At 32.1% G+C, this 21,595-nt stretch overlaps 3 protein-coding genes across 12 annotated transcripts in view; 2 read left to right on the forward strand and 1 right to left on the reverse strand.

The window, feature by feature from the left end:
• The window catches only part of LOC141460817 (transcription factor IIIA-like), a 28,629-nt gene extending 27,375 nt beyond the window's left edge, over positions 1 to 1,254 (forward strand). For all 9 annotated transcript variants that reach the window (XM_074141169.1, XM_074141168.1, XM_074141173.1 and 6 more), the window contains 3 exons: positions 1 to 155; positions 242 to 490; positions 1,093 to 1,254. In XM_074141169.1, coding sequence (XP_073997270.1) covers positions 1 to 155; positions 242 to 490; positions 1,093 to 1,158 — 470 coding nt within the window. In that variant the 3' untranslated portion in view covers positions 1,159 to 1,254. The remainder of the gene's footprint in view (positions 156 to 241; positions 491 to 1,092) is intronic.
• A 939-nt stretch (positions 1,255 to 2,193) lies between these two features.
• UQCR-Q (Ubiquinol-cytochrome c reductase ubiquinone-binding protein) lies at positions 2,194 to 4,740 on the reverse strand. The gene is made up of 3 exons (XM_074141199.1): positions 4,624 to 4,740; positions 3,082 to 3,260; positions 2,194 to 2,501 (listed from the first exon to the last, which is right to left on the reverse strand). Exons 2-3 carry the CDS (start codon positions 3,251 to 3,253, stop codon positions 2,407 to 2,409), a joined length of 267 nt encoding a protein of 88 aa, XP_073997300.1. The 5' UTR covers positions 3,254 to 3,260; positions 4,624 to 4,740; the 3' UTR covers positions 2,194 to 2,406.
• A 768-nt stretch (positions 4,741 to 5,508) lies between these two features.
• LOC141460821 (uncharacterized) lies at positions 5,509 to 19,621 on the forward strand. Of its 2 annotated transcripts, XM_074141187.1 has the most exons (10): positions 5,512 to 5,620; positions 8,408 to 8,542; positions 8,781 to 8,918; positions 9,097 to 9,231; positions 9,299 to 9,433; positions 10,564 to 10,626; positions 12,571 to 12,630; positions 15,166 to 15,243; positions 17,354 to 17,497; positions 19,211 to 19,621. In XM_074141187.1, exons 1-10 carry the CDS (start codon positions 5,513 to 5,515, stop codon positions 19,226 to 19,228), a joined length of 1,014 nt encoding a protein of 337 aa, XP_073997288.1. In that variant the 5' UTR covers position 5,512; the 3' UTR covers positions 19,229 to 19,621. The 2 variants fall into 2 exon arrangements, with proteins under 2 accessions (XP_073997289.1, XP_073997288.1); XM_074141188.1 differs by lacking the exon at positions 9,097 to 9,231 and having other exon boundaries at positions 5,509 to 5,620.
• The last annotated feature ends 1,974 nt before the right edge of the window (positions 19,622 to 21,595 follow it).

Below are 21,595 nucleotides of genomic sequence, written 5' to 3' on the forward strand. Positions count from 1 at the left end.
ATTACGTATGTATTCTTTGCAGAAAGTCTTACGTATGTAGAAAAAATTTGAAAGAGCATATTCTTAAGCATTCTGACCCTAGCTTTACAAAGAAGCGGAAGACCTTACTTGAAACTTTCCAATGCGAACACTGTTCAGCTTCAATTGTTGGAAAAGTACTTTTATTATATTTATATTTTAATTAATCTGAAAATTATACTTGCAACTTACTAATTGACATTTTTTTTTAAAATTAATGCAGGCATCACTAAAAAGACATATAGCTGTCATACATGAAGGTAAGCGTGGTCAGGGAAAAGATCCTTCTGTTACTCCAAAGAAAAGAGCTGTTCGCAAAGATAAAGGCTGTTTTAAGAAAGCTATTGCTTCTGCTTTGTCAGAAGTCAAAGTTCCTTTGTCTGTGGAAAAAAAATTATTGCAACAAGCAGGCGATGATTTGATAAGTGATGAAGAAATTAGACAAGAAATGTTGCCATTTTTAACTTTGCAGGTAAACTATTATTGGATTTATTATTTTATACTATATTTGTGGACATCTCATTAAAACTGTCCGGTAGGACAGTTGTATAAGGGTTGATCGTCAAAAAGTGCACGAAAAAGCGTAACGTTGAAAAACACTCAACTTTGATTATCTATGAGTATTACATTCTCAACTTTTAGTTATGAATAGGTAAGTTACAAGAAATATCTTCAACTTATTAAGAAAAAACGAAGATACATTTTATGCATATTTTTTCACTTGGTTAATAATTCCTGAGGCATGAATTATTAATAAGTTAATATTAATCATGAGATTATTGTAACATATCTCTGAAATAGCTTGATATTTTGAAGAGTAGATTGAAATCCTATCTCACCTGTGCTTTTTTTTATAGCCACTATCAAAATGTAAGCACTATTGGAGTTTTAACAACAAATAAAATCAATTTCAAACTACAAGACCACAATTTTATGTCTTAAAACAAAGATGTTTTATATTGTGTTTTATACGAATTATCTGAAGTTCTTCTTGGATTCATTCTAGAATTAACCTAGGTGAAATCGAAAATATATTTTAAAATACATAATGAAGGCATTGCGACTATGTTGTAGGAATCTTTAGAACAATCCCAACCAGTTTCAACCGATGACGACGCCTCCAGTGTTCAGTGTTCGTAAGTAAGGAATTCGTTCTAGGAACAGAGCGTACATATTCCTATGTTAACTATTTTTGTATTAATATTTTATATTTGTTCAATAAATGATTAAAAACGATGAGTGATTTTTTTTCCTTTCCTACATGGTAAAACAATATTTTTTTATATATATCAGGGACCAACAACTAAACAGCCAAGTTCCTCGAAAAATGTGTCACTATTTAAATGCTATTAATTTTTTCTGTGAAATAATAGTGGTTGAAGTACAGTTATTTTCTTAAATATAAATGCATACTAATAGCATTACAAGATACAAAAGAAGAAAGTAAAATGAGTGTTAAAAGTGATCTATATTTTAAAATTATTGCCAGTCCAAAATTTAAATTCTTGCGAAAAAAATGTTTAGAATTTCCTTTGATGGGTGACTATTTCGGATTGATTGAAAGGGTGTCTACAAAAAAAGAAGATCCACATTCTTTTACTTTGCGTCGCACATCCTAACGACCTTTTATACCTCTTTTTCAAAGGAAAGTATAAATGTTGATGCAAGTAAATGTAAATCCAATTTTTTTATCCTTTTACTGACCAATTATTTTACTTCTATTGTCTTGCAAAAGGTTAATTTATTTGTTAAGCGGCGAATCAGTATGGGGACTAGCGAGAGATAGCTGATCTAGATACGTTCCTTATGTTTCAAATAATCAGGTTTTCTCAGCCATAGACAGCGTTGTGGTATCAGTTTAATAATAAATATAAAATAAAATAGTCGCCTGCTATTTTCATGAGGGGCCTAAAGTCAAACTACCAATTAGGGGAGCGGAAGACATACTTTAAGCTATTAACATTTTTTATAACAAATAAACCAGCTACATGAAATTTTCATTTTCTCTTCCTAGGAACCTTATTATTCAGTGTTGTATAATTTTAAAAATCCAGATGTTGATGCGCCTAAAATTAAAAATCTTGAAAAAGAACAATCTAAAGTAGGAACTTTTTTTTTTGTAAGGCTTTTAACAGCAACTTTTGACTCGAAAAATTTCGGATTTCAAACATTGAATCTTAATCAAGATACTTATTATTGGATGCACAATTACAAAAGTTTTTTTTTTATATAGTAACTTTATTCCTTGAAGAATAAGATACCCGGAAAAAACTGTAGAAAAGATCTACAATTTACCTGCAATTTGTTTTTATTAACATTAATTAACAATTACTTTTGACGGTTCACTATACAATACTAAAAGAAAATAATGTTTCTATTGAAAATTACTTATTTATCGTTGACATAATCTTCTGGATTTTTTCGGCACATCTGATGAAACTTTTTCTCAGTTTCCGTAAATACTAGCCATGCCATTGCAAAGGCTGAAAAAAACAACAAAAACCATCAATAAATAAGAGAGCTTTCTTTATAGGGTTGTTTTAAAAATAAGAAAAACATTGGGATCTTGTTCAGAATACATTTTTTTTTTAAATCTTTATATTGGCAGATAGATAACTCATTTTGAGTATACTTAAAAAATTTAAATGTAATTGGGCCTTGTTGGCTTGTCTCTCAGCTGAAAGTTCTGGGCGCTTATTTAAATGTACACGAATGGAAAAAATGAGAGTTTAGCAATCCTTATTAGGAAAGGTCCATAAATGTGAAAAAATTGTTTTTCATGATTCCTTCGTTTATGTAAAAAGACCACTTTTGGCTAAAGGATTAGAACATAGTTTGGCAAAACTTCATTTTTTCTTTCTGTACATTCCTTATTTGGCAACACATCATCTTTTAGTATTTCCAAATTTTATGGGGTTTCGGACTGATTCTGAGAGTCAGACGATCAGTCTCATCATTTTATGATGGTTATCTAAGTATTCTAGTTAATTAGTCAAATAATTAAATATATTGTAAAATATTCTTTATAACAACCTCTTAAAACACAAATTCAGAAAAACTTACGTGGTACTACTTTAAAAATACTACTTCTTATTCTAAAGGCTGTTCGACCAAAGGACTGGACAAATCCTGCAAACGCTTTTTGTTCAAATGGACTTAATCTATAAGATATAAGACCTCTCACATAAGCAAGCTCTCCGAAATGAGCACCCTGCACTGGCGCTGTCACCTTCATTGTTCACCTGTCAATCAAGAAATAAGATTACAAAACAAATAATAAATAAAACTAGAGTTTTAGTTGAAACTGCAAATTCACTAATTTAAAGTTACTGACACCTTTACATGATCGATCATTATTGGTATGAAAAAATGAGTTTCAAATCATTTAATCTTGAGTAAAAAATCTCAAACCGAAACTTGAGAAGGTTCTAAATTGATATTTTTGGCATGTTGTCTATTCGGATATCAAGTTTGTTTAACCGAATGTTGTAAAACAGAAGTGTGTCACCACAAATTGGATTTTTCAGATTTAAATGCCTACATTATTTTAAATATATTTCAGGATAAAAATAATTTTTTTTTAGGATTCTCAGGGATGTATTCCTAAATCTCTCAAGAGTAAAAATAATAAAGGCGATTGCTTTTCTCTACACTTTAGATACTGCATGGCTTAACAAACTTATAGCATGGGCTTTTTTGTGGAACTATTATTTCTGCAGAATTAGAGAGTATGGTATTTTTTTAGTTTGAGAGTCCAGTATCTGTAACTACAAACCTCATCTCAATTCTCAGTTTTAAGAAAAAAATTAAAATACCTGCACGCGTTGTGAGAATTTTTTTACATGTTTAATTCACGAATCACACATCCCGTGGCATGTTAAAAATTTTTTTCTAATAAGAGCAAGAAATTTACTGTATCAAGTAATTTAATTCTTACAATTGACAAGCACTGGTGGAATCTTTTCGTTGTTCCAAGGTAGGGGAAGTATGGCATTCCACGCAAAAAGGGCCGTCCGTTCTAGACTTGAAATATCATGTGCACTATTTATGATAAGGAGCGAACCCATTTAAGACAACCGACTGCAATTGTTACGATGGCCTTTTAAGGACCTTAGAGGTGTTATCTTAGCTTCCTAAAGTGATTCAGAATTTCTCGAATTAAAGAAGAATGAAATAAACTTTCATAAAGGAAACAATAGAGAAAGGAAAAAGGTTGCATTAGATAAAAAAAAAAAAGTTAAGGCTACGTAATTTACAAACAAAGTACTTTTTAGGATAATCACAAAAAATTATTTATTTTTTTACTATTTGTTTTTCCAATTAAGTGTAATAATTTTTTAGGAAAGAAAGTTGAGTATTTCGATAATGGATTAGAACTATTTTTTCATTTTTTTAAATAGCTCTTTAAAAGGTAACATTTAGAAATACTGGCTCTATTCACTAGCCAAGATAAACATATTGACAAAATATAAAATTAAGTGGAAAATAAAAAAAAACTGTCTTACCGTTGCCTTTTATTAAAACAATTTATAAAGGTTGGAGAATGTCGCTAAAAATAAAAATACTTAACGTTACATTAATACTCAATATTAATTTAATACTTACTTCCAGATTTTTTCTGTGAATTCCAAATATAAAACTGCTCAGAGGTCTCTAAGCGAAATGATCTTAATTTCTTAACCTCTCAACAGCTGACGAGAACGTCTGGTCAGTAAAAAATATCTGTGTGAAATTTGTAACGTTTATAAGTATTGGAGTACATATTTATTTGTTTAACAAAAAAAATTTAAAAAATGAAATTAGATAACCAAGATTTTGCTTACATTTTATGTGATATGTACCTTTGCACAAAGAACAGTTGAATGATACCGTGTGTTGTGTAGTTAAGAGGCAATACGAAGCTCGTAGTTGAACCATTCTGTTAGAGACGACGCTTAACTTAAAGCACTTAAACATTAAACGTATTTTCTAAAGTAAAAAAAATAGTTGAAACGGTTTTTAATAGTGAGAAGAATTCATTCTTAATTTATGTAGATTGTTTAGTTTGATAGAAGTGATCGAAATTGGGTAATTATTCATTATCTTCTGTCTAATATTTAGGCTGTGTCACCACTAACCGCTAAGTAAATGCTGACCGCTAAATTGTTCATAATTATAAATTTTATTTCTTTTTTCATAAATGTGCGGGTGTGTAACTTCTTGATCTCTTAATTCAGGTTTGAGAGATTAAAAATTTATTTTTGTTTTCATTTTTCATTTTATGTATATTAACAGTAAATGTTTTCATGACTAGATTGTAAAACGTTTCCAGTTAAGTGGCTAGTAACTTTAAGTTTCGTTTCTAAAATAACCAAAACAAGTAATAATTTTCAACCCAAGGTTGGCGTGATTATTTGAAAAAGTATTTACTTAGTTTATGTTTTTGTACTGCATAAATACAGTACATTGTTACTAAAACATTTATGTAAATTATCCACTAATAAGAAGAAGGAAGATGCCACCGAAGAAAGGAAAAAGAGGTTTCAAGAAGGCGGCCGTCGCTGAAAATGTTTCTTCAGATGCTAATGAATCTAATAGCATGGAAGAAGATACATCATCAAAGGTACCTCTAAGTTAATGACTTACTTCATCTTAATAAAACTTACCTAAGGCAAGAACTAAAGTGATTAAATAAAACTAATTATCATGAATATGCTACATTGACCTGGTAAATGTAGGGGATGCTTTAAGTCCCTTTAAACTTTTACAAGTTTATGAAGTTCAAGTCAGTAATAAGCGACGACAAAGAAAGTTGAACACAAATTGTTTAAATCTTTTAAAACTTTGAAAGAAGGAGAAATTGCGATTTTTCAAATGATGAAGTAGCTGCTTATGTAAAATATGTATTTAGGTAATGCCTGGGAAGTTGAAAGATATTTCTCTTTCTTTTAGGGTTTGAAAAGGTCTAAACGGCTTTGTTCAACTTTCTTTGCTGTCGTTTTTTACTCACTTGAACTACATAAACCACGCATAGGAACTGGGATAAACTTGTTGAAGTTTAAAAAGGGCTCAAAGCGTCTCCTATCTCTATCAGGTCAATGTAGTATTTCCCAGATGTAAATCATGTTGGTTCTCCGAACATTAGCGTGCTCATTCCAAATAATTCTTACTTTCTTTACAAAAGAGTCTATCGCAAATATTTTGTTTTGAAAAAATGGCCTTACTTATCTTCCATATAAAGCGTATCCTAAAAAAATACCTGAGGATGAATTTTTACGTTCTAATCTCAACTTAGATCCAGTTTTCCATTTGTATATTTTTTTGTACTTGTTTGATCATTCTTTGCTGATCTATTTTCATTACTCATGTTAAATTTCAAATTTATCGACAGAAGCTAAATCTATTACGTAGAATTCATAAAAGTCATCTTCCTAATTCTTTTCATTGTTTACTTCTTTAAAATAAGCACCTTCCATTACTCACAGATAACTAAGTAGCCGATTTCAGTGGCATCATAAACTATATACACAAAATAGCGGAATCTCTTTATAGAATTCTATCGACTCCGGCTTCTTTTTTTAAGAATTACTCTTAAAAAGCTAGAAATTGTGAAATTTTATTATATATATTTTTTAATTAAAGCTGGTACAAAGTTATTTAAGTTTCATCTACTAGGGGTATTACATATTTAATTACACGCCGATTATTTTAAAACCGCATCTTAAATTGATCATTTTTCTGCACTTTATTTTAGCAGATGCGATGCGCCTCCGATACTGTCGAAGTGAATATAGTAAAGTTGGAAGTCGCTTAAGGGAAGAAGACCTTTTCATACAATTTCTTCTGTTTGTCGACGATCAAGTCTGCTGTTAGACCCAGAAGACGTTTGCTTCATTCTCAGTACTTGAAAGGTTTTCAAATTGAACTTGAAATATACCAATGGAAATCAAAACATCTATTTGTCCAGAAAAGACGAAATTATTTTGAAACTAAGCTGAAAGTGGTTAAATTTTTTTAAATATCTCTGCTCCTTAGTTCCTCCTTAATTTGGCCCAGAGATATGTATTTTGAAAGAAGGATGTGCGATGTAAAAAAAAAAATTTCTTTGTTGAATTGTACCTTGTAGAACAGGATATCCTGCCCACAAACAAAACAGGATATTTTCAAAAGTGTAATACTCAGTATAAAAGACCAGGGAAGAGATATCTCGGTCCTTAAAAAAAGTCAAGAATAAAAAAATGTACAGGCTTCAAAAATATACTTGAGGATATCCATAATTAAAATAGAAAGAGAGAAGGAATGTAAAGAAAGATTTATTGGAAGAAAAAGAAAAAATCTGGAAAGATTACTAAGTGAAGTTTACAATTGGAAGAAGTGGTCGAGGAAGAAACCTCAGGCCTGGCCGGATTGGATAAAGGAGACTATGATAAGGCCTTCAGAATAAACCGGTCATGGTAAGAAAGGCATAAGGAAGGAAATTTAGGTATATCTACTCCACTGGATAGTGTAACAATTAAAATGAAAAAAATAATCACTTAACATTCGATTTACCCTTGAATTAGAGCACTCTTATGATTTCTTATTCTCTATACCTAGTTACCTATTCTCTCTATCTCCTTGTCTTTACAGCAAATATATCCTCAACTTCCCACAGCAGTGATTGACGATCCTTTTCCTTCTTTCTTCCAATGCTTTAGTGTTTTTTTTTTCAAAGGCGCCCGGAAAAATGTCCTTACCTAAGTTTTTCCTACTTAATTATAGCGACATTAAATCTTTATTATTATTATTATATTCAGGATAAATTCATTTTTAATAATATCACTATTATTTCTTTGGTGATTTTACCAAAAAGCTCCTTTCTCAAGAACAGCAGCTTGCTGCTTGTTTAGCGAAGACGGAGTGGTTATTCCAACAATTACAGGGTTGTCTCGCTGGCACCTTTACCATATCTCACACTTGTAAAACCCCACTAAATCGAATGATTGGGGAATCCCAATTTCAGCCAAATCTCTGGCAGCTGCTTAACAATCCCTAGTGCTAATGTTATAAGTGGATAATGGATAAGTTCCGCACATTATAATAATAATAATAAAAAAAAAATGCAGTTAGTCTCTAATTAGTCTCTTCGGTCTTATTAATTGGCTTGATCTTAGTCACACTATTAGTACGTAAGAATACTCTCTTAAGCGCTGAGTGCTTTATCCAATAGGTTTTTAGTTTAAAGTTTCGGTATCAACTCGCCATGAACATTTAAGAAATTTAATTCATTTTGGCACCAACCGTATATTGCAGTTGGTTTTCCAATTGAAAGCTTTGGGTTTTAGGATTAAAAGTTAACTGTAGCTGTTTTAATTTTTAAGCTATTTTTTTCTTTAATTATTAAATCTCTTTAATAATTAAATCTTTTTAGAATGATGATAAAATTGAAGAAGAGCCACAGGAGGAATCAGCTGCCAAAGCTGCAAAGAAAACACCCGCAAAAGATGAAACAAAAATTGCTGGCAAGAAAGCAAAAAGAACCAAGAAAAGTGACGATGAAGAAAAGGTATATTGATGTTTCATTTCTAAAATTGTTTGATGTTCAGTTAATAAAACATTATTGCCAAGTTGTTTCAAGTTCAACAACATGGTTTAATTTTCCTAGTACTTACCACCCAAAGTAAAAACACTTCATTCTTAGTTAGTAAGATTAGTCAAAGAACTATTAAAATTGAATTACAGTTCTGATTTTTGATTTGGATGTTGCTGGAATAGTTACGGTATATTGATAATTTATATTTCAGAACGGTGAAACTGTAGATGAAGAACCTGTAGATGAGGAACCTTCAGCTGGAAGTGCAAAGGGTGTAGCTGCTAAAGAAGAACCGAAAGTCATTGGCCGGAAAGGCAAGAGGACTAAAAAAGCTGAAGAAGAGGAAAAGGTTTGTTTATAGTTTGTTTTAATATTGGTTGACGATTGGAAAATCCAACACAAACCTTTTTCAGAATCCTCTAATCATTATTGGCTGTAGAGAATTTGTAATCAAACTTGTTTGTTTTGGTTTACATGTGAGGTGGATAGTAAACACACTGGCTACTCTACAGATAATTTTGTTTCAGAACGGTGAAACAGTAGATGAAGAACAAGAAGAAGAATCATCGACCGGAAGTGCAAAAAAAACAGATGCTAAAGATGAACCGAAAGTAGTTGGTAGGAAAGGCAAGAAAACTAAAAAAGCAGAAGAAGAGGAAAAGGTTTGTTTTGGATTGTTCCTGTTTTCGACGGCTTGTATTTCATAATTTAATACGTTTAAAATTTCAGAATGGCGAGTCGGCTGAAGAAGAGCCAAAGGAAAAACCAACTGTCAAATCCACAAAGAGAGTATCGGCAAAAAGTGAAGCAAAAGTTGGTGGAAAGAAAGCTAAAAGAACTAAGAAAGATGAAGAGGAGGAAAAGGTTCGTGGTGCTTGAATTTTTTTACCGAATTATTTGCTCTGCACTTACAGAAGGTCTCCTCTTTCAGTTGCAAAAGTCTTAAGATCTAATGCCTTGTCCACACTTGGATACAAAGTCGAGCGATTTCTGTATATAGGCAATGTCTAGATACAATTGAGCGATTGTCTATAGACAATCGAGAGGCAAATTCATGTGTAAAGACATGTTTTTGGAACGAAATCGCAGAAAATTTGTCTCCCATTTGAAATGAACGAGACAATTGTTAGACAATGTTGCGCAATATTTGGTTATGTGGAAGTTTTGCGAGACCCCGTCCCCACTTTTCCAGTCATTCTCTGTTCATTCACTTGCCAGAAAACACAGCGCCACTGCCAACCTCAGAGATGGTGGAATGGTTTCTCTACATCTGCTTTCCTCTTTTCTCAATCGTTCTGCCTAAATGCTGGAGTAATTCTTCGAAATCACTTGGGGTCAAACAGGTAAAGTTTCGGAAACCCATGCTGTCTTCTATTTTTAGGGTTGAAAGTAAATTGCAACCGAAACGTGGTCCCTCCGCAAAAATTTCACGCCCTCACGCTTTCGCTTTTCTTCATTATCCAAAATTATAACTGCGCAAGCAGCGATCCCAACAAGGTCAGTCATATTTAGCAACTGATGAAGAACAAGGCATTCAAGTGTGTACACGCGACAAAGTCTCTATAATGTCTATAAACGTAGTCTGGATACATGTCTATAGACAGTTCCCATACATGTCCATAGACAATCGCTCGACTTTGTATTCAAGTGTGGACATAGCATAAGAAATAGCAACATTAGAATCTTGAGGGAAATGTTTAATTTGTCACACTGTCCAATATTTTTCCAATGATTCGTTATCATTTTGATCAGGATCAAACTATCTACTAATTAATCTAAATCAATATTTTTACTTGTTTAAATGAATGGAATCTGACTAGAAGTAAGAGTTGAGTTGTTCTTAAAGAGTATCTTATGGACTATTTCTAATTTCATAAATATTTACATCACACAGTTCTTTTAAAATGTTTGTAGCGTCTTATTTTTAATATCTCCAGATCCCTTGTTTGATCAGTGGAATCTAATTTTGTTTTAATAATTCATTTTCGATGTAGGAAACAAATGATGAAGACGAACAAAGCAACTTGCCAGAAGAAGATGAAACTGAAGAAGTTCAGGTTGGTACAATTTCTGTTGATTATGTAGTCCGAAAATTCAATTTTGTGAAGAAGAAATCATTTCTATTTTACATATATTTGCCTTCGAAAAACTGGGAAAAGTTAATAATAAGCAATAAAAACTTCGTTAAAAGATTTTATCAAACGGTGGCAGATTTTTTTATATAATTTTCTACATAAATATGACCCAGCTTTTTCGAAAAACAAAACATTTATTTGCTTAAAAGGGTTGTTTAAATAATCTTATTTTCAAATAAGCCTTCATGTTTTACTCTTTCATCGCCTACAAGTTTATCAATTTTGTTCTGTTTCCTTCATTTTTACAAATGAATACTTTTATCTTAAATACGTAGTTTCTTGTTTGCACTGATTTTGAAGTAGGAACTGGTATCATTCATTACCATTTTAATTTAAAAGTTCGCTTTAAGAGAATAATCAAAGATCTTTTAATTTATTTAAATGAATATATTACATATTATGAATGAATATGAATATATTAATTAAAATTAATTCTTTATTAATGAAATAAAAAGTATTCAATTTAAGATAGGAAGGTTAAGTTTGATTTCAAACTTTGTTGAAACTAAAGTATAACTAAATAATTAATTGAATAAAATAATGCTGTTGTCTTTAATTCAGGGTACAGCATAGGAGATCGTACCACCTGTTTTATTTCTAGCCGCTTTAATCAGGAAAAGCTATTTTAAAACATTATATGTGCGTTTAAATTGCATTACATTAAATTTATTTACATTTATTCTACATTGACCTTGTACCAGTCTAGATTAATACACATACAGATATAGGTGTTATCACACGGAAATACTTACCAAGTATGTCAGACAGGCTGACATTGAAGGGATCGAGGCCTGATTACTATAAATTGGCCAATAATTGACTGGAAAATTTTAGTTAAATCTAAAAATGTATCGTAGTTTTATGCATTTATAAGAAACATTGATTTTTGACATTATGTAAAGCGTGAATTAAATTTAGTTGGTGAGGGGATCCCCAGTTAGAACACCGTGTGTAGCTACTTTTTATTTTTATTTTTTTTTTGAAAAAATGTTAATAGTAAAGTATGTACTTCCGCGCTCTCGTTCACGACACCTAATCCGGTAGTTGGACGTTAAGCCCGCTTGAAAAAAATAGACGATTACTTTTCTTACGTACATCTAAAATTGCATAGTAGAAATAGAAAGAAAATAGATAATAATAATTATATAATAGGGAAGGGATTAGCTATGAGGTTAGCATACTGGACTCCCACGCGGAGGTCCCGGGTTCGAATCCAGCAGCTGACCCTTAGATTTTCTCTTCCTAGGAGCTTCTTACAGCTCACTGTCCGGTGATGGACAGTGTTGTCTGTAACGAGAGAACACTGTCCGGAGGCCGGCAGTGCACTGGAAAAAGCTCCGGGCGCTAATAACCTCAGCTGTTGATGCGCCAAAAAAAAAAAAAAAAAAAAAAAAAAAAAAAAAAAATTATATAATATAATATGTATGTATAAAATTATGTAAGTTAAAGTTTTAAATTATACGGTTACGTTTTATAAAAATTAAAATAATAAAATTAATGTTAATTATTTAAAATATAAACAACTCTTTAATTTAATAAAGGGAATACGAATTAGATGTATTAATTGTTCTCTTAGCTTATAACAATTAGAGAACTCTATTGTCCATACCCTATGAAAGTACGTATAAGAATTAAATTATAATTATGATCTCTGGATAATATAATGTTCATACAGAGATGTTGCGAGAGGGTTTCTCAGTAGTGCACACTTGCATTAGTCAACAGCTTGATAATTAAAATTAATGTTAACATTTGAATATTACAAAGCTTTTACTTATATATTTTGTAAGAACGTAATAATATGTTTTAATAACAGTATTAGTAAATAATGGTAACTGTTTACAATATAAAATGCTTGGATTTCAGGAGGATGAATCTGAAACCGTAACTACAAAAAAAACAACCAGCCCTAGATCAAAAAAAAAGGTAAGATGCCCAATAAAAGTACTTAAATTACTTTTCGCGATGCAATTATTGCAATTAACAAATTTTACTAAAGGTTTACTTGGTGGGGAGTAAATATTTCGGATGGAGGTTTGTACTTAAGGTTTTAGCGTTGTTCATTCACTTACCTGTGTATTATTACAATACCATTCCAGGTTCTTTAAACTTGTTAACTGCAATTCAAATTAACTGCCTCCCAGAATTTACTCGAACTATAAAATAAAATTTTCTTTTAAAAAGGTTTGAATTAAAAATTACTATATGTATATTTATTATTCTTCAAAAAACGTGCCTGCAATTATTACGAGGGTGGTTTGGAAAGTTCTCGGAATCACCGCTAGATGTCAGTGCTAGAGCAACGAGGTTCCCGCGCAATAATCACACATCCTTTGTGAGGCTGGAAACATAGTGGAGCGGCGGGCAAAGCGGCGATGATAGCTGCTTCAAATCAAAGAGAGCGACGAGCAGCGAGCAAAGAGTCGCATGCACATAGTGACGAGTTTAGTCGCGTTCTCCTTTTGACAAAACAAGATGGAGGAACTATTTTTATATGAAAATTCTTCGTTGAAACTTTGGTATTTGCTGCAGCTTAGTAGTAGGAGCTGCAGTGTACATAACATAGATAAGTCTAGAAATGAACTTGGTGAATTTCATCACTTGTACCATCAACTTCGGGAGCATCCTGGCAAGTTTCATGCGTATTTTCGAATGTCTTATCAACACTTGATTATATACTAGCCCAATGTAACCCCATTAATCAAAATCAAATTTTATTGTTTTTGAATAATACAACTCACAACAAAAGTTAGGCACAATATAGAAAAATTAACTAAATACAAATCTGTGTAACCCCATTAATCCTAGCAGTTACTTTAAGGTTAGAAAAGAATAAATAAAAACAAAATAGAAATATATGCAGATAAAAAGAAATTAGTCAATTAAAAAAAAAACAATTTTATTAAATCACTTTATTATTACTAATAATTATTAAATCAGTCGTAAATTAATGTTATTCATCTGAAAAACTGGAGTAGTACGACGCTACAGAAGAAGGATTGGAGAATTCATTCTGATCAGAAGTAGTAGGACGTGAAAATTTAATTTCATTTTGCCTAGTATTTAGATGAAAGTTAGCATTAAAGAGAGAACCAAATTAAATGTAGCAAAAATTACCTGAATTCTCCATTAACTACTAATTGTTAATTAATTTTAACGATTAATTATTAATTGTTAAAAACTGTTGTAGCTTCGAAAATATTATGGTCCCACAGAGGTCTTTAAACAAACTAAACCAATAAATGTATCAATATCCATAACCTTTGAAAAATAACCTTTACAAATTGAGCGCGATGAGAGCGAAGAAATCAAATATGTCATAACGCTTTGCTCCACTCTTTATAGATAGCGTTGCTCTATCTTCGCTTTGCTCGCCACTATGCGCGGTCCCATATGTTTACTTGTGTTTAATTTCGCCGCTTTGCTCTTCGCTATCATCGCCGCTTTGCTCGCCGCTCCACTATGTTTCCAGCCTGAGTGAATACGTGGCGCGTCAGTGCTCTTGCTGCAGGAGAGTGGTAGTGACGACTCTTTGTTGTTGTTCCCGCGTAGTGATTTGTGACAATGGAAAAAAACTGAGATTCGAGCAGTGATTAAGTGCTTTGTAAAGAAAGGTATGAAAGCAAAGGAAATTCATGCCGACTTTCAGAACACACTGGGGGACTCTGCTCCTTCATATTCAACTGTTGCCAAGTGGACCAGCGAGTTTAAATTTGGTCGAGAGAGCTTAGATGATGATCCGCGTAGTGGACGGCCAAAAAGTGCTACGACCCCAGAATTTATCGCAAAAGTGCATAAAAAGGTCTTGGAGGATCGTCGACTGAAAGTGCGAGAGATTGCTGAAGCTGTAAGGATGTCATCTGAACGGGTATATCACATTTTAACCGAAGAATTGGGAATGAAAAAATTATCCGCAAAAATGGGTGAAAAACAAAAGCAGTTCCACCGAGGTAAGACACTTCTTTCTAGTACATTCCGAGAACTTTTCAAACCACCCTCGTATTTAATGTTAATTATAATAAAATTAAAAATGGCATACCTTTGGTTTTTTTACTGTTTGTACCAAGTTCTTCAAAAATACTTGAAAAAAGACCAAATTTGCTAACGCCTGAAGAAAAGCTAGATGAAAAAAAATGAAGAAATTCACATTATTTTGGATTTTATACTTAGAGCTGTAATTATTTTCACAACATTTCGCATCAAATCTGTTATTTAATGTGATAAATAACCGTCTACACAGAAATTTAAAGGCTTTTGGGCAAATGAAGAGATTCCATTGGGATAAAAATAACTATTTATTTATATTATTATTTTATTTTTAATGACAACTACTCATTTGTTAATTGCTGTATTTTGCGTACGTTTTAAATGAATGTTTATTAAACAAATAATAAATCGAATCATCATTAACTGAATATGTATTGAATGTGATCCGACAAGGTTAATTTTGTTTATTTTTAGCCCACTGAAACAAGGACTGTGAAAAAGAAAAATTCCACTAAGAAAAAACCTGCCAAACGAGAAGTGAAGCAGTATGAGGTTATTTTATTTTATGTATCGTTACGCTTAAGTAATTATTCAGACACCATTGTCTAGAGTTGTATTTAAGCTGTTGCTTGCCTAGAGTGTATGTGAGCCAGTCGGTGTTCTTTTTGGTAAAATAATTCTGAATCCTACTAAGGATATAGTAGTTGATGATTATTTATAAGAATTTACTTACAATGGGTTGTACATATATTTGAATAATACCGGTCCAATACAAAATTGTTTCTGCTTTTTCCTTCTGGAATTTGAGATGTCAATTTTTCTAGCAACTGAGGCATTCTACCTCAATCTGCTTTGCTCACTGTCACGATCACTCCAATAAAAGCTTGTAACAAGAGCGGAGATCAACTGATCTAAGAGTCTGCCGAATCTCTTTTACTTGACTGCTTTTTTAAATTTAACTCTTCTTTCTTTGTTTAACAGTGCTACCAACCTTTTTAACGTTGGAGTTTTAATGTCTTTTTATTCATTTATTTATTTTTTTTTGTGTCTAAACGCCACCTGAGGCGTTCCCTCTTTTGTTCCCTGTTCTAATATTGTCACTATTATTATTATTATAACTACTACTATTATTATTATTATAACTATTATTATTATTATTTTTTTTTTTTTTTTTTTGGCGCATCAACTGAGGTCATTAGCGCCCGGAGCTTTTTCCAGTGCACTGCCGGCCTCCGGACAGTGTTCTCTCGTTACAGACAACACTGTCCATCACCGGACAGTGAGCTGTAAGAAGCTCCTAGGAAGAGGAAATCTAAGGGTCAGCTGCTGGATTCGAACCCGGGACCTCCGCGTGGGAGTCCAGTATGCTAACCTCATAGCTAATCCCTTCCCTTTTATTATTATTATTATTATTATTATTATTATTATTATTATTATTATTATTTTGGTCAGTGCATCGAGAAATACAGCCACTAGTGTCTAAATTACTAATTGAAGGATTACTGTTCTTGTTATTATTATTATGTTATTACCTCTAGGGTCTTGAAGGACTTATTGGGCACTTTCTTCAGAAATCTGCCTTATGACAGTCCTTCACTGTTCTCCTATATCCAGTGATTATCGCGCTTGTCTTGTGTTGCCAAACCCCAAATTTTTTAAATTTGCTCTCCAAATGATTATTTGGTTGCCTTAGTTCCTCCACCACTTTTTTTTAACGTTTTACTATTAACTACTTACTGAAAATCTGAAGTAATTGACCAATAATTAGAAGCAAATTGTTTGTTTCAATGGAGCATTATTTTGAGTAACATTTTTTTTTCTGCAAAATTAATATTAAACAAATTCTGGAAAAATGAAAGGTTTACATCAAATTTGGCCCTTAGCGCTAAAAAAAATTGCTTGGAAACTGAAGTATGAAGGCACCACGGTAGCCGAGCGGTTAGAGGCGAGACTTGCAAAGCTAATATGCATTGTGGTACTGGGTTCGATTCCCGGTCTTAGGCCTTGGATTTTATTTAATGGTTAATAAAAGAAATTTACAGTAAAGTAGGTTTGCTAGTTGCCTCCGTCCACGACACCTAATTGGTAATTGGACGTTAAGCCTTGCCTGAAAAAAATAGGCTATGAAGTATGGCCACAAACGAAGAATAATGTTTCCCAAATCAGCTGAGTTTCACCATACAATGGGTACACAATACCCTTACGCTACATTCATGTAAAAAGCACATCAAGGAACATATACTACACACCAAAGGGCTACCTTTCATAGAAGATAGCTTCAGCAAAGACTGTAAACCGTTTAAATCCATTGTCCTCCATTGTTTGGGGGCTTGGATGTAGGGCCGACATCCCTACCCTGCAAATCTTGTTAAGTCTCGAAACCTCAATTGGAAAATTGAGAGGCTAGGGCCCTTCATTGGGCTGTAATACCAAGAAAGAAGATGAATCCGCTGGGTGCAACTTATTTCCTTAGCTTGAAAAATGTACACCTTTCTAAATTTTCCGAATGATTTATCTGTAGTAAGTTTCTCTAGAGTCGAGAAGTATCCACCTAGTAAGTTTTACCAGTGTTGGGTCTTAGTTGCAAATGTTTAACCTTGGATGATTCAACTGCCACCGTTAGCAATTCTTTGACAATTATTTCGATTCTTTGGTTCTTTAGGTGGAACGTATAGTTGATGTGAGGAAAAAGACGGGCAAAAGAGAATTCTTAGTAAAATGGAAAGGCTACGGACCTAAGCAGAACACTTGGGAACCAGAGACAAACCTCAACTGCCCAAAACTACTTTCTGCATTTTTAAAAAAGGTAAGATTTTTATATTCACATTTTAGTAAATGTTGGGTTTATCAAAAGTCTGCGTTTTTTCACTTTCCAATTAAGAAAAATTGTACGTCAATTTATTTGTCAAGGTTGAACATATTTCTCGAAATATATCTGCCACAGCAGAAACTATCATTAGAGATAAAGAAACTCCAAACGTTCGTTTTTTTTCCTCATCCCTATTTGTACAATTTTATAACATGGCTGAAACTGGATGGTAAGCTGAGAATGCCAGGTCTAGGAGGATAGGGAAACTCAAGATTCAAAGTTTTGATTTCTGAAGAATATTTGGGCTTATGTTAGCGGCCTAGTCTTTTTAAAGAGATACTCTTTTACAATTAACTAAAATCATATTTCACACAAAACAGACTCTTAATTTCTGGGTATGTAGAGGTCGTTGAATGTCGATAAGTTAGACTATTAGGAATTAATTCCGAATGAATGACGATCTCATAGTTCTACTTCTTGAATTTATTTTCTAATCTTTTGGTTCGGTACAGCCAGTTCGTCTGATCTAATCCTTTAGTTTTTTTTGCCTTTTTTTTAGCATTGGCTTTCGCCATACAGCCAGCATCGTCTAGGTGCTTATCACTAGAATATCACTCACTCTCCATTCTTACTTATAAATACATTCGCTTCACGTATTCATCTCTCTACTATATACAACTATTTACATAAACTACAGCTAATGGATGGATCAGTACTCTATATTCCTGCCAACCTTATAGCTTAACCGAAATTAAAATCATGTAATCCTTCTCTAATCATTTTCTTCCATTCAATCTAATTGGTTGTAACTTTTAAATACATTCATATTTCATTGCTAGCTCTGCTAAAGATTTAAGCACATAGATGTTGGTGGAGAATATTATGTCTTCGTAGCGAAACGGTGCATCTTAATTACCTGTATAAGTCGTCAAACATTCGTTCCCTTTCTACTACATAACGTGGACATATCATTATTATATGTTTGAAATCCTCCTCCTCATTGCAATCCACGCAAAGAGGAGAGGATCTCTTATTGGTACTGTGAAGATACGATCCACACACCGCGTGGTTCGCTCTCAGCCTGCTTATTGTCGTAACAACCCATTTATTAGTGACAGTTCCTCTTAAACCATGGTTGTCTGATCTACCATAATTTTATAGAATCTCCCTTTATTACCATTACTGTAATCTGTCTTGCCATTTTTGTAGTGCTGCTTTTGCAATTGTACACTTGATATCGGTGTGTGGTAATTTATAATTAGCCATTTCCCCCACTATTGGTGGCTTCCTTTGGCTTTATATAGATGTCAAATAAATTCACTTTTTATCACAAGTAACTTTCTTTGATGAAATGAAAACAACTTGAGTTTTGCAAAGCGACAAAACAAATAGGTACTTAGAAGATAGAAGTGAAAGTTCTGAAGTTTACAGAATTACGAAAAATAGGGACGCTTTGGCAGACTAATCATTGATATTCATCATTGTGGATCCAACCCATGACTTTCGACAAAATCTCTTAAATTTTCGCTGGATGAAGTATTGATATTTTCAGTGCAATTTTTGTGGCCACGATTACTGTCTGGATACTTTTTATTGTATTTATTTATTTTTATTCTTTATCAATAGAAATGAAAATAAATTTCTCTCCCAACTTTTAATTATTTCTTAATTTTACCATATTTACATTTGTTTATTTTGATTTGTTTCTAGGAAGGAAATGCTGCGTGAACCTACCAACACACCTTTTAGATTTTATTTTAATTTTGTTCAATTGATTGTAAAAAATAAACTTAGTCTGTTCAAAGTTTTACTGAGACAATTTCTTTTTTAAAAAAATTAATTTATAGTTACATTCAATAATATTTTTGGACAAAAAAATTTTTGTTTTGTTTTATAATTTAACTTAAATCTTTGTGATCTACACTTTACCTATAGATAAATAACTACAAAGTATAAGTTAGTGTTTTCTTCTTGTATGGAATTTTGTTCGTTAAATGATTGAGAAAGCTGGTTTTTACCTCATATAAGTACAAAAGTTATTTTTACTTTCCGTAAATAAATCATTGTTTTATTTTTGAATTTCTACACTGATTTAAAATATATATTGTAATATTTAATAATTTCATTTGTTTTATTTCTATCTTAAAATTATATCAAAACAATTTTATCATCCTACAAGTTTATTAAGACAATAAGTACCCTCTTGATTGTTGCTTATTGAATGTTTTTTTCGCACTTAAATATTTTTTTTTTTATACAGTTACCGCAGCTCTTTAATTTAAACCCTTTTACTAACAAAAAGTTCCGCCATTATGAATCCTTGAGAAATTCGCGTCATTTTTATTTGTGACCTCATATGATGTGTCACAATGAACATTTCTGTTAAGTACTGATTTCCCTTTATTTTCAGAATTTTATTTATTTATTTATAAAAATATTTAACATAATGAATTTTTATTAAATACAGTGTTATATTCCAAAATAGCACAAATTATTATTTAACCATTTAGCCTGGATTGGGGTGGAAACATCTCACCAGTGTTCCTGAACTTTGGAGTAATAGCAGACGCCAACCATCTAATCCTGGAATGTACTAATTATACTAAAGGAAGAGAGCGTTTGAGGAGGGCAATGATAGCGACTGGATGTCCGTTACCTGCCAATTTAAATACTATTGCTGGTGGCAGCATTTACACAGAGCTCTTTGAGTTTATAACGAACAACAAGATAACTCTGTAAATATGCAAGATACTAAAGAAGCTTCGAAAGAAGGATTTAAATGGCTGATTTGCTAGCTCAAGAGGCCAATAACATAGGGAAAAAACCATAAACAACAACAAAAAATTACCTTTACTTCGCCCTTCTTTAAACGGACATTATTTCCAACTTACCAATTTCATTGTTGATTTTGTCATTGTGGAATATTGATGCTAAAAAACAAGTTTTTTTTTTGTTCTTGTAATTGTTAGAAAGAAGAATAGTATCTTTTGAAAGGCCAAATATGCATCACATGTCTTTTTGCCCTTTCATAATTAAAAAAGATTATGGTATATCTTTTTTATTTTTCTTTTGATTACCAACATAATTATCACTTAATGTAAATCGTTCCTGAGAGGAAAACACTGAAAAAAAATTAAGAGTGTTTCATCGAGGAAAATCTTGCTATTTAGAATTCCACGGATTATTGGTTACCAATCTGGGATAAATTCCTGCCGTGTGAGAATCCAGTGAATAAGGTTATAATTAGTGTTTGGTATAACCTAACTCTAGCAATTGAGTTGACAAACTCTTCACTACTCAACTTCATCAAAGGTTCTTTTAAAAAGTTGTTACTCGAAAAAAATAAATGCCAATTAAAAAATCGTTATAAAATCGGATACTATTCAGAAGTTTTCTCTCTTTAAGTCCTGGAAACCTGTGACCGTCTCAAACCACAATTTCTTTAATCTGCTTTAAAAAAGATTTCCTTAAATGCCTATATTTTTACTTCCCCAACATAATTACCTCTTTAGGATTCGTCAGATAATTATAGTTTTAAAATGCTGAGCTTGGGTTTAACTAATTTTTATTTCCTGTTGCGTTAAGGGTAAGTAAGTGTTTTATAAATCTTGAAAGTGTTTTGATCAAAATCACAAATAGTTTTATAGAAAGAAAAAAAATTGATGAGAAAACTAACACAACTTTCTGGTAATTTGTAAGCTATTAAATAAATATATTCTAACTTTAACTTTCAAACAAAAACAATAACCTGGAACCTCAGATGAGCAAGATATGGGCGACCAGTGTCATCATTTTATCATTTATCAGTTTTTATTGAAAGAAATCCTTTGTTGAGAATGTCCTGTACCTCATACAGTTCATAGGTGAATACAGCAGATTGGCCAACCAGTTCATGGTTTAAGAAGGGTAAGCTTGTTTTTAAGTATCGTATCGCAATCTTGATCTGAATAAATTCAATGTTTTTTTGGCCTCCGAGGTCTTAACATCTAATCTAACATCTCTCGTCTACTTTATTTAAGTGCAAATGATTGCTTTCTAAAAACTCTTTACAGTAACTATCAATACAAACCAGAAATATTACTGCTGTTGTGAACA

Source organism: Rhodnius prolixus, unplaced genomic scaffold (genome assembly GCF_049639745.1).
Source record: "Rhodnius prolixus isolate KJV_2025 unplaced genomic scaffold, Rpr scaffold_6, whole genome shotgun sequence".
Lineage (NCBI taxonomy): Eukaryota > Metazoa > Arthropoda > Insecta > Hemiptera > Reduviidae > Rhodnius > Rhodnius prolixus.

Bases quoted from the DNA above. Each gene is read 5' to 3' on its own strand.
- UQCR-Q (XM_074141199.1), bottom strand. From the start codon at position 3,253: ATGAAGGTGACAGCGCCAGTGCAGGGTGCTCATTTCGGAGAGCTTGCT. The intron at 2,502-3,081 runs GTAAGTTTTTCT...TGTTTTTTTCAG, and splicing joins TATTTTTAAAGTAGTACCAC to CCTTTGCAATGGCATGGCTA.
- LOC141460821 (XM_074141187.1), top strand. From the start codon at position 5,513: ATGCCACCGAAGAAAGGAAAAAGAGGTTTCAAGAAGGCGGCCGTCGCT. The intron at 8,543-8,780 runs GTATATTGATGT...TTTATATTTCAG, and splicing joins AAAGTGACGATGAAGAAAAG to AACGGTGAAACTGTAGATGA. The intron at 15,244-17,353 runs GTTATTTTATTT...TTGGTTCTTTAG, and splicing joins GAGAAGTGAAGCAGTATGAG to GTGGAACGTATAGTTGATGT.